Source organism: Cnephaeus nilssonii, assembly GCF_951640355.1.
Source record: "Cnephaeus nilssonii genome assembly, chromosome: 1".
Classification (NCBI taxonomy): domain Eukaryota; kingdom Metazoa; phylum Chordata; class Mammalia; order Chiroptera; family Vespertilionidae; genus Cnephaeus; species Cnephaeus nilssonii.
In genome coordinates this window covers 114,901,340-114,913,899 of record NC_137072.1, presented here as the reverse complement: position 1 = coordinate 114,913,899, position 12,560 = coordinate 114,901,340, and the positions used below count along the sequence as shown (strand labels likewise).

The window sequence follows — 12,560 nt, the reverse complement described above, 5'->3', positions numbered from 1 at the left end:
CTGGGCCCGCGTTCCGTAGCTCTCATCCTCCCAGCAGCCTGAGGTTATCCGGTCCCTGCAGAGAGGAGGGAACTGGACCAGGCCCAGCGGCCGGAGGCAACGTCCCACGGACAGCACAGCGGGGATTCGATCTGGGGACCAGGGCTCCTTGCTCGCTGCCGTTCATGCTCTTTCCCTGTGGCACCGGGTTCTTTAGATTTGAGTGTGCACGTGTCTTACGGAAATAAGAACCCGGCAGCAAGGGACACACCTGTCTGCACAACTCAGAGTTGCCCATCAACTCTCCAAGCACAGCTGCAAACCTCGGGGGCATGACCCTGCTGGGTCACTAGTTCTCAGCCAAGCCCTGTAACCTGCCCTTTACATCCAGGCCCTCGGGGGCCCGGTCTGTAGCAACACGCATGTGTGGAGCTCACGCACATGTGCGCACGCACACACACACACATACACACTCTTGGTAAATTCTTCTTCCCCAGAGGTTCCCTAATCATTCTCTCTTGCAGAATGAGTCACATCAACATCCAAGACCAGCTCCCAGGTTCGCTCTGCCCCCCCAGGAAGGTGTGTGGGAGCGCGTGAAGGACACCTGCCGCCCAAACGGAAGTCCTCCGCGTTTCACGCAGTTGCGGGCGGAGCGCTTTCACAGACGCGCCTCCTCTCCAGCCAGCACCCGGTGCCCGCTGTACCCAGAATGCTGCTTGACACGCAGCTCCTCGCGCATGCAGGTGGTCGGGTGAGGGGTGAAACATGCGAGGGGTTTGGAATAAGAATGAAAATAGATTCTATTTAGGGTTTAATTTTAGAGAATTCTTAGAGGCCCTTATTGTTCATTCGTCCACTCTTTCTAGATATCCACTGAGTGGCCAGATTATTATGATCTCTGAAAGCATAATAATTTGGCCACTCAGTATATATATATTAGAGGCCCGGTGCATGAATTCATGCATGGGTGGGGTCCAGCCAGCCTGGCCAGGGGGAGGAGACATGGGCGGTTGGCCAGCCTGCCTGCTGGTCGAACTCCTGGTCGAGGGGACAATTTGCATATTAGCCTTTTATTATATAGGATATATACTGAGTGGCCAGATTGTTATGTGTTCAGAGATCATAATAATCTGGCCACTCAGTGTATGTAGACCAGGGTCCTCAAACTTTTTAAAGAGGGGGCCAGTTCACTGTCCCTCAGTCAGTTGGAGGGCTGGACTATAGTTTAAAAAAAAACTATGAACAAATTCCTATGCACACTGCACAGATCTTATTTTGAAGTAAAAAAACAAAACGGCAAAAACACCCGCATGTGGCCTGCGGGCCATAGTTTGAGGACGCCTGCTCTAAAGCTAAAATTCAAACTATCGAAGTATTTATGTAAAAGGTATATTTATATGAAAGGTGGATACTCTTATTAGAGGCCGTCCATGTTCATCCAAACTTTTTTTTTTCCTAAGAGGGAGGGAGGGAGAGAGAGACACACACACACATCGAATGGTTGTCTCCTGCACGCACCCCAACTGGAGATCAAACCCGCAACCTGGGTATGTGCCCTGACTGGGAATCGAACCCATGACCCTTCTGTACATGGGACAATGCTCAATCACTGAGCCACACCAGCCAGGGCCCAATAAAACATCTCTGACAGCCAGGCACTGTCTTAGGCCCTGGGGCCGCGCTGCTGAGGAGGACCGGAGGGACAGTGGTGGGGGAAACAGGCAGGAGCCGAAGGCCGCAGGGATGGCGCAGGGGCGGTGGAGGTCTGGACCAGGCACCTGGGCAGCAGAGAGGGTGAAAGACAGGCCCACTGTGCTTGCCTCTGAAGTCACGGTGGCCATCATGGAGGGGGCAACACTGTCACCACAACGTTCTAGGAAAACTGTCCAGGCAGAGCTTGGATTAAGGAAGGTCAGAGTATAACCAGCAAGTCCAGGAGGCCACGCGGGCCGTGTGCCGTGAGTGGCCCAGCCCTTGTCCTGTCCTTTCTCTACCACGGGGACCGCACAGTGACTGAGCCAAGGCCCCAGAGCCAGCACCCAGGAAGAGCCCGTCTCTACTGTGCAACGTTCGCCCAGAACCCAGGGCGACACAGCACCACAGCCCTGAACTCGGAGCCAGCGCCCCCATGCCCACGGCAGGACCTGCTTCCAACCCTGCTCCCTCTCACGGAGCACTCAGCACAGGACCCACTCCAGGCTCCATGACGGCCTCGCTGCTCCCCGGCCCTGTCCCTCCAGCTCCGGGGTCTGTAGCAACAGGAAGCGGTCACCTCGTCACCAGCTGGTGCCCGTTTGCTCCGCCACCCACTCCCTGCACCGGTGCCCGACGCGCTCAGCGCGCTGCTGCTCTCTGCCTGCGCTCTGACCTCACAGGCAAAGGCCGAGGCATTGTCCCAGGGGGAGGCGGTGCTGGGTGGGGGCACGGGGTGAACGAGGAAGATTTGAGGTTCCCTGGACTCCGGAATGAGCGAGACCGCGCGCTGGGGTGGCTCGCCGGAGGACCGCCCCTGCCAACTCACAAACAGGCCGCGTGTGCGTCAGGGCTTCCGCTTGCGTCCTCTGAGCCTTCGCATCTGCAGTTCCACCCCGCAATTCCAGTTCACAGCACCAAGAAGAGTTTCCGCAATGCAGAATGTTCATTGCTTTTTTTTTTTTTTTTTTTAAACACAACTCACAGTGCTGTGTCTATCTGGATGGCGGTGAACCTCGTGTATTGAAGAAAGCTTGCTTACTACGGCACAGACAAATCTATTCTCACGAGGCCATTGTGCTGAAATAACCAGACACAACCAGACAGACACTGTGCGGCCCCACTTCCGTGAGCTCCCCAGAATCAAGTTCATGGACAGAAAACAGAACAGTGGCTGTAAGAACACGTGCAATGTGCAAGGACCTCCCCGTGGTGGAAGGAAGCGTTTGAGTCGGTGTGAACACTAGAGGTAACTGTGAACGGCTGGCTCCTCCGACCTGAAGCGCAGATTCCCATTCCTCCCTGCACGGGAGCATCGGCTCACACTCACCTCGGTCGCCACCTCCCGACGGGCCTCCCTGACCTGCCCCTCCCTCTGGCCCGCCTGCCCGGGGGCTGCGGCCTGGGTCTCCCTGGGTGCACCGCTCGCCTCTCCCTGGTCCCAGAAGAAGGTCTGAATGCTTTCGTCGGGCACTTGAAGCTCTTCATCATACAACTCTAGCCTAGGTGGTTTCTCAAAAAATTAAAAATAGAATTGCCATAGGACCCAGCAACTCCACTTCGGGGCAAACACCGAAGGACGGTTCGTGCGGCATTACTCACAACCGCAAGCGGGGGAAGCCGACCGGATGTCCATCAACAGATGAAGGGTGAACACAGTGGGCCACCCACACAAGGGCTCTCCCTCAGCCTTAACCAGGAAGGAGATGCCGACACGCGGCAACATGAGGACCCGTGAGGACGTGACCAGACACAACCAGACAAACACCGTGCGGCCCCACTTCGGTGAGGTCCCGGAATCAAGTTCACAGACACGGGAAACAGGACAGCGGCCGTCAGGGCTGGGGGCGGGGACGTACAGAGTGTCCGTTTGGGGAGAGGACAGAGTTCTGCGATGGGTTGTACAACAACGTGAAGTTACTTCACGTGACTGGGCTGCACACTTACAAATGGTTAAGATGGTAAATCTTACGTTGTGTGTGTTTTACTGCAATTAAAAACATAACTCTACCCATGCTCTCCAGCTTCAGGCTCCACGCAGCTGACGCCAATGATGCCTCCCAGACGGACCCTGAGCCCCTGCACGGCGGATGACCCCACGCACGGGCCACACTCAGATGAGAGGGCAACCCACAAAGGGCCCCCGGAGATGGCACAGCGTGGGATCCGTGAGGCCCCGGGAAGTGCGTGGAGAGGCGGGCGGGTCACTAGTATGTACAGGGAGGACGAGGCCCCGGGTGGGGTTCAGTCACGTGTACCTCGAGTGCCCCAGACACGTCATGCTAATTCGGCAACTTTTTAAACATCATGTATTCAGGTTTTACCATTAAAATAATTCTTTAAAAGTAAAGCTTTCAAACAAGTCACCGCATTTTAGCCTCTTTTCCCAGCCCCCCCCTCCCCTTAGATTCCGGTGCGGCCACTCCTCAGGCAGCCTTTCGGGAACCCTCCAGGGTCCGTCAGCTCCTGGTTCTTCCCGTGACAACCTCCTGGGCCCCCAGGCACCTGCCGCTCTCCGCCCCCCCCCACCCCAATGTTCTGCTCTCGTCTCCTCTTGCTTTGCCCCGTCCTTGTGAATTATCGTCCTCCAAACACTGTCCTTTCACTGAGTTCAGAGGAAAGAAAACATAGAAGGGTGTGCTTCACCACCACCACGTCCTGGACGCTCAGGTCCCTGTCTTCCTCACGCCTGTGCAGGTTAGAGGACCCGCCAGGCACAGAGCAAGGCCGTGGGCGAACCTGGGGCCCCTCGCCCCAGCCCCTCCCTCCGGCTCCCCGACCCCGTGGTCAGGGAGGAGACCCCACTAGTGAGACCGCCGCTTCCCGCTTCCCGGAGCCTCCCGCTGCCCGCCTGCCCCGCTGTCAGACTCGCGTTGTCCAGTGGTGGCCCGGGCGGGTCCCAGGGAGAAGCCGCCCGGGGGAGGCAGCGGAACACGGAGCTGACAGCCGGCCAGGGCCAGCCCTGCAGCTCCCCCAGGAAGGAACCCTCCCAGATGCACAGCGTGGATTCCCGGGGGGAGGGGACAGAGCAGAACTGTCCCCCCACCTCACCGCACGTGGTCCCTGTAACTGAGACGGGAGGGACAGAACACGCCAGCCTCCCACAGGCACCAGCTCGGCAGCGGGGACCACGCAGGTTCCCCTCCCGCCCCCCCCCCCGCTCTCCCTCCCCCCCCCCCCAGTGACAGGCAGCGGGCCTGCGCCTCGAGGCAGGTCACAGTGAGGAGGACCAAAGTGCACTATATTTTATGATCTCCGTGCACTGTGAGGACTAAAGAACATCCGTGGGAAACCCCCTCCCCCGCAGCCAGCTCCCACACACCCGGTGTGGGAAACCCCCTCCCCCGCAGCCGGCTCCTGCACACCCGGTGTGGGAAAACACCCTGCAGCCGGCTCCCGCACACCCGGTGTGGGAAAACACCCTGCAGCCGGCTCCCGCACACCCGGTGTGGGAAAACACCCTGCAGCCGGCTCCCGCACACCCGGTGTGGGAAAACACCCTGCAGCCGGCTCCCGCACACCCGGTGTGGGAAAACACCCTGCAGCCGGCTCCCGCACACCCGGTGTGGGAAAACACCCTGCAGCCGGCTCCCGCACACCCGGAGTGGGAAAACACCCTGCAGCCAGCCCCCGCACACCCGGAGTGGGAGAACGCCCCTGCAGCGGCCTCCCACAGGCCCCCGCCCCGGCCCCGGCGCCGCCCCCGCAGCGCTCACCTGTGGATGATGCGGTGCTGCTGCAGGTAGTCCAGCGCCAGCGCCAGCTCGCAGATGTACAGCCTCACGGCGCCCTCGGGGAAGTGCACGTGCTGCTGCAGGTGGTAGCGCAGGTCCCCGCCCAGCAGCAGGTCCACCACCATGAACATGTCCTCCTCGTCCTGGAACGAGTACCTGGAGCACAGAGGGCAGAGCCGTGAGGGAGGAGGGACGCCCGTGCCCCACTTCACAGCCGCACAAACTGAGGCCGGGAGAGAGCCACGGCGCTGGCCCCGGCGCTGGCGGACAAGTGGCCCTTCCCAGTGTGGCTCCAGCGTCCTGCTTTGTTTTTAGCAGACGTGTGAGATCGACGTGGTCAGGACCGGCGGGCACCGTCTCCCAAGATGCACCCCTCCTCAACAATCCCTCCGCTCCCCACACACACGCTCCCCCCAAACACACACACGCGGTGCCCACACACATGCACTGCCCACATACCACGTGCTGCCCCCCCACACACACTCCCCCCAAACACACACACGCACTGCCCACACACATGTGCTCCCCCCACACATGCACTCCCCCACACACATGCTCCCCCACACATGTGCTCCCCACACACACATGCTCCCCCCACACACACGCTCCCCACACACACACACACGCTCCCCACACACACGCACTCCCCACACACACGCACTCCCCGCACACACGCGCTCCCCACAGCCAGCTTGTTTCCACGACCCTGGATCCAGTGATGCTCTTCCAAGTCCAAGGCCAGGGACCAGGCCTCAGGGAACCTGCAGCTCCTGCTTCCTGCCCCAGGGAGAAGCCACGAGAAGGAGACGAAGGTGCGCTGGTCAGCAGCCTCAGAGGAGCAGCCGGGGCGGGTGGCGGGGGGGGCGGCCGCGGATGACACCTGGGCACCTGGGTGTCCCAGGGCAGCACGCGCTGATGCCACATGGAGAACTGCCCAGCGGAGCCCAGTCCACGCACAGAACACGAGACAGCAAGATGGCTGTGATGTCAGCCGTTCATTCAGTTTTAGGTTCCCCCCAAAGCAACAGGAAACTGACAGACACCAGACCTGGGCCCAAGTTCCCATGACAACACTCCGCCGTTGTGACCAGGTCTCGCAGTGCCCTGACAGGCCACGGTTCCGTCTGGGACGGGGCGCCACTTTGTGACAGTGTGGCTCCACGTCCCGGCTGTTTAGGGCTGTCCTCAGGCTCGGTATGTGGGCTCTTCCGTCCTTAGAGCGGCAATGACTGCAATGTCTGTGCTTTTTAAAAATCTTCACTCGAGGATAAGTTTTCCAGTGATTTTTAGAGAGAGTGGGAGGGAGGGAGCGGGGGGAGAAACACACACGGAGGGAAACATCGACGTGAGAGACACATTGATGATTGCCTCCCGCACACGCCCCAACCGGGGCCAGGGATCGAGCCTGCAACTGAGGTTGGTGCCCTTGACCGGAATCGAACCCACAACCCTTTGGTCCACGGGCTGATGCTCTAACCACTGGGACAACCAGCCAGGTTGCAATGTCTGTGCTTTCTGACTTAAGCTACTGTGCCCTGGAACGGACGGAGTCTGAGCCGACACCCCTTTCCACCTGCCAGTGGAGAGAAGTGTTGAGACACGGCAAAGAAATGACAGCAATCAGCTATCACATGCCCCTGCAGCTGCTCCATTTGTATTCTAAAGCTGGCGGACGCCCGCCGCATTACATTCCCAGGGTCGCCGTACCCCCAGCTCCCAGCTCCACTGCCAAAGGGCTCTCATCGGCATTCCATCCGCGCCCTGAGCAGCACCGGGAGCGGTCAGGAGAGCAGGCTGGGTGCATGCTGAAGAGGAAAGCCGGATGCACAGAGCAGTGAGGAGCGCCGCAGCCCGGCTCGGCTGCTTCCTGCTACACACCCGTCCTTCGCTGGGGCCACGGCTGCCTTCCTCCCCACAGAGACGCGGTGCTGTCATCGGGGGGACAGAGGACGCCCTCGCGTTTCTCTCTGAAGCTTGCGCTGGCCCCGGCTTTGTGCCGCGGCTCCGTTCGCAGTTATAATCAAGTTCCCGTGCTGCACGCGGTGCCGGAAGGGCAGGGTCACCGTGAGAAACTCCGCGCTGCTGGGCGCGCTGGCCGTGGCAGGCTGGGCGAGGAGGCTCAGCGCGAGGAGCGCAGACCTCAGGAGCGGGAAAGGCATCGATCCGGGCCTGGATGTTGACACAGACCAGCATGAAGGACCCAATGTCTGTTTTTAAAAATCATTAATTGCCCAGCTGGGGTGGCTCAGTGGTTGAGCGCTGACCTATGAACCAGGAGGTCATGGTTCGATTCCTGGTCAGGCATGTGACCGAGTTGCAGACTCGATCCCGGATCATGCAGGAGGCAACCAGTCAATGGTTCTCTCTCATCACTGATGTTTCTATCTCTCTCCTTCTCCCTTCCTCTCTGAAATCAATATGCAAATTTGCCTAATATGCAAATTTCCCCTCTACCAGGAGTTCCACCGTGATTTCAATGGCTATGACATGCGCTGACCACTAGGAGGCGGCGCGGAACATGGCGGGTGTCGGCGATGAGACACTGACAGCAGGGGGCAGTGGAGGTGCTGCCGGCCCCAATAGGCTTCCGGGTGAGCAGGGCCGCAGCTGCTGGGACCACAGGGGCCGGTCAGGCTCACTGTGGGTTCACGCAGGAGCCGGTCTGCTGAGGTTGGCTGGGAGAGAGCGCGCTGCCCCCTCCCGGCTTCTGTGTGGTGCCGCTGGGCGGACCAGAGGCCCACGCTGTGTCCCGGCTTGCGGCATCCAGCTGTGCTTACTGCATCTCCACGTGGGGACTCGGGTGCTGTGACTCAGGTAGAGGGGTAGCATGGGGCCCAGGGGCCCAGGTGCTGCCCAGGGCCCCGAAGTCAGCTGGTACCTGCCCTTCCACATCAGACGCTCGCACTTCGATTGTCGGCCAGGCCTAGGGTCCGCACCCGTGCATGAATTTCATGCACCGGGCCTCTAGTAAAATACATATTTAAAAACATAAAAATAAAACATAAAAAACATTAATGTATGAACTTGTTCCAAGAAAAATTAAATGTGACTTGCAAAATGCATATCCTATATAATAAAAGGCTAATATGCAAATTGCCTGAATGGCAGAATGATGGGTCGCTATCACGCGTACTGACCACCATGGGGCAGTGCGCTCCCCCAGGGGGAGTGCCGCTCATCCAGAAGTTGGGCTTACGGCTGGTGAGTGCAGTGGTGAGAGCCTCTCCCACCTCCACGGCGAGCGCTAAGGATGTCCAACTGCCAGCTTAGGCCGGGAAGCGGGCGTAAGCTGGCAGTCGGACATACCCTGAGGGCTCCCGGACTGTGAGAGGGTGCAGGCTGGGCTGAGGGACCCCCCCCCCCCCCGTGCACGAATTTCATGCACTGGGCCTCTAGTCCAATATAATAAAAGCATAGTATGCAAATTGTCCCCTCAACCAGGAGGTCATCCGGGAGTTTGACCAGGGGGCGGGGCCAGCTGGGGAAAGGGAGGGAGTACCCAGCCGGCAGCCGCTAGGGACCCTACCAGAGCAGGAATTTTGTGCACTGGGCCTCTAGTAATGTAGTAAAATTGAAAACATGTGAGCCACAGATTAGGTCAAAAATAAAAAAGGAACTCAAGAAAATGGAAGCAGGAGGAAACAGTCCAGTTCATGCCAAAGGTCTCGCGAGCTTCCTGGCACAGGCCATGCAGTGACGCGAGACAGGACCAGCCTCCGATTCAGGGTCCGAGGCCAATGTGTCGGCCGGATGGCTCCTCCTGAGGCCTCTCCTCGACTTGTGGATGCCGTCGCCCCCCTGTACCCGCACACGCCGTCCCTCTGCGTGTGTCTGTGTCCTAACGTCCTCTTCTCAGGACACCAATCAGATGGGATTAGGCCCCATGGTGACCCTAATTCAACCTTAACTGTTTCTTTAAAAAAATATTTTTTAGTTTCAATTTTTTTTTATTAATCCTCACCTGAGGATATTTTTTCCATTCATTTTTTTGAGAGAGTGGAAGGACAGGGGGAAGAGAGAAAGAGAGAGAGAGGAACATTGATGTGAGAGAGACACATTGATCGGTTACCTCCCACATGCACCTCAACTGGCGCTGGGGATTGAACCTGCAACCCAGGTACTGCCCTTGGCCAGGAATCAAACCTGTGACCCTCAGGCCCTCAGGCTGATGCCCTAACTATTGAGCAACACCAGCCAAGGCAACCTTCATGGTTTCTTTAGAGAGCTGCTCTCCAAACATAGTTGCGATCTGAGGTGCTGGGGGTTAGGACATGAACATATGAATTTTGAGGGGACACAACTGAGCCCATAAAAACGAGAAGGCTGGTATCCATTCCCAGACCCGTCTGCCACTGGGCCTGTCCTCTGCACTCCTGGTCTCGTTCGTTGCCCGATGAGCTACAGGGCTTTGGGCCTGCTCTGAGTCTGTAGGAGCTATTATTTGTAGGAAACTAATCTTCGGCACGTGTCTATGCTGCCAACGCCTCCTCCCGCCCAGTGCTGACTCTCCGCTTGGTGTCCTGCAGGGAGCCACTTCTGTGTAGCGGCTTGGACTTGTAATTTGTGCGTTACTTCCTGCCAGTTTGATCTGTCCGCTAATGAGAGCCGCTAGAAGTCTCTCGGCAAGTATTTGATTCATTCGTTTTCCTTGTAACTCCAGCAATTTTTGCTTTGTATATTGTCCAGTTTTATGCCCAAAGCATACGAGTTCAGAAATGTGAACTTTTCTTCTATTTTGTAGTTATTCTCATTATCCTGAAAAAATGCTTTTTGCTGCGAGATCAATATTTTCCTATATTCTTTTTTGGGGGTATATCTGTTTATGTCCCATTATGTTCAGTTTTTCATTCTCCTCTTGTTTCTCGCTGTAACTCTTGTAAATAGGCTATACACAGCTGTTTTTTTAAATCCTCGCCCGAGAATATGTTTTTAGTGATTTTTAGACAGAGAGGGAAGGGGAGGGAGGGAGAGAGAAGAGAAGAGAAGAATCAATTGGCCACCATCTTTATGTGCCCCATGGGGATCGAACCTGAAACCCAAGCATGTGCCCTGACTGGGGATCAAACTGGTGACCCTTCGGTGCATAGAACAATGATCAACCAACTGAGCCACTTGGCTGGGCTATATACAGCTTTTCCAGCCACCCATACAGAGAGGAGAGCTTGGGCATTGTTCAGTGAGCTCAGGGTGCTTATACCTATGACTAGAGGCCCGGTGCATGAAATTCGTGCATGGGGTGTGTGTGTCCCTCAGCCCAGCCTGCCCCTCTCCAATCTGGGACCCCTTGAGGTATGTCTGACTGCCTGGTAGGATCGGGCCTAAACGGGCAGTCGGACATCCCTCTCACAATCCAGGACTGCTGGCTCCCAACTGCTCACCTGCCTGCCTTCCTGATTGCCCCTAACCCCGTGGTTGGCAAACTGTGGCTTGTGAGCCACATGCAGCTCTTTGGCCCCTTGAGTGTGGCTCTTCCACAAAATACCACGGCCTGGGCGAGTCTATTTTGAAGAAGTGGCATTAGAAGAAGTTTAAGTTTAAAAAATTTGGCTCTCAAAATAAATTTCAATCATTGTACTGTTGATATTTGGCTCTGTTGACTAAAGAGTTTGCTGATCACTGCTCTAACTGCTTCTGCCTGCCAGCCTGATCACCCCCTAACCGCTTCTGACTGCAAGCCTGATCACCCCCTAACCACTCCCCTGCCAGCCCGATTGCCCCTAATTGCCCTCCCCTGCAGGCCTGGTCCCCCCCAACTGCCCTCCCATTCAGGCCTGGTCCCCCCCAACTGCTCTCCCCTGCAGGCTTGGGTCCCCCCCAACTGAAGTTCCCTGCAGGCCCGGTTGCCCCCAACTTCACTCCTCTACTGGCCTGGTCACCCCCTAACTGCCCTCCCCTGCAGGCTTGATTGCCCCCAACTGCCCTCCCTTGCAGGCCTGGTCCCTCCCAACTGCCCTCTCCTGCTGGCCTGATCGCCCACAACTGCCCTCCCTTGCAGACCTGGTCCCTCCCCTGCTGGCCATCTTGTGGCGGCCATCTTGTGTCCACATGGGGACAGGATCTTTGACAACATAGGGGCAGCCATCTTGTGTGTTGGAGTGATGGTCAATTTGCATATTACTCTTTTATTAGATAGGATAGAGGCCTGGTGCATAGGTGGGGGCCGGCTGGTTTGCCCTGAAGGGTGTCCCAGATCAGGGTGGGGGTTCCTTTGGGGAATGTGGTGGCCTGGACAAGGGGCCTGTGGTGGTTTGCAGGCCAGCCATGCCCCCCTAGCGACCCAAGTGGAGGCCCTGGGATCTGGGATTTATTTATCTTCTATAATTGAAACTTTGTAGCCTTGAGTGGAGGCTAGGGCAGGCCAGGGCGGGTGGAAAGCTTGGCTTCCTCCATCGCCGGGGAAACCCAAGCCTCCTGCTCACTCAGTGGCAGCAGCCATTTTTATTGGGATTTATTTATCTTCTATAATTGAAACTTTGTAGCCTTGAGTGGAGTCCACGGCTGGCCAGGGTGTGCGGGAAGCTTGGCTTCCTCCATCGCCAGGGAAACCCAGGCCTCCTGCTCTCTCCAGCTCCGTGGCTGTCGCCATTTTTGTTGAGATTTATTTATCTTCTATAATTGAAACTTTGTAGCCTTGAGTGGAGTCCACTGCTGGCCAGGGTGTGGGAGAAACTTGGCTTCCTCCATCGCCGGGGAAACCCAAGCCTCCTGCTCGCTCCGTGGCTGCAGCCATCTTGGTTGGGTTAATTTGCATACTCCCTATTGATTGGCTGGTGGGCATGGCTTGTGGGTGTAGCAGAGATACGGTCAATTTGCATATTACTCTTTTATTAGATAGGATGATGACTGATACGTTCTGAATGTTTTATTATCTTTTTTGAACTGTGCTTACTATCTACTGTGCTTTCGTTCTCCATTCCCCTTCATATCTGCTGACAATTTGATTTGCTAAGGTCCTTTATTTCCCCTTTTGACTATATATCCTATTTCTAAACTTTTAGCGTTTAAACATTTAAACTGCAAATAACTTCACTTAGCAAGGCACTGAATTTAAAATCTCTACTTTCTTTCTTAAAAACATACAAGGACCTTGGAGTTGTTCTATGATAATCACCCCTTCCTCTAAATCCTTTCTATTACAGATCACTAGTCCTT

At 56.7% G+C, this 12,560-nt stretch overlaps 1 protein-coding gene across 2 annotated transcripts in view; it reads right to left on the bottom strand.

Annotated features, from left to right (window-relative positions):
* STK32B (serine/threonine kinase 32B) overlaps positions 1–12,560 on the bottom strand; it is a gene marked incomplete at both ends in the record, with an annotated part of 145,438 nt that overhangs the window by 27,378 nt on the left and 105,500 nt on the right. For both annotated transcript variants that reach the window (XM_079781717.1, XM_079781718.1), the window contains one exon: positions 5,391–5,564. In XM_079781717.1, the coding sequence (XP_079637843.1) occupies positions 5,391–5,564 (174 nt within the window). The remainder of the gene's footprint in view (positions 1–5,390; positions 5,565–12,560) is intronic.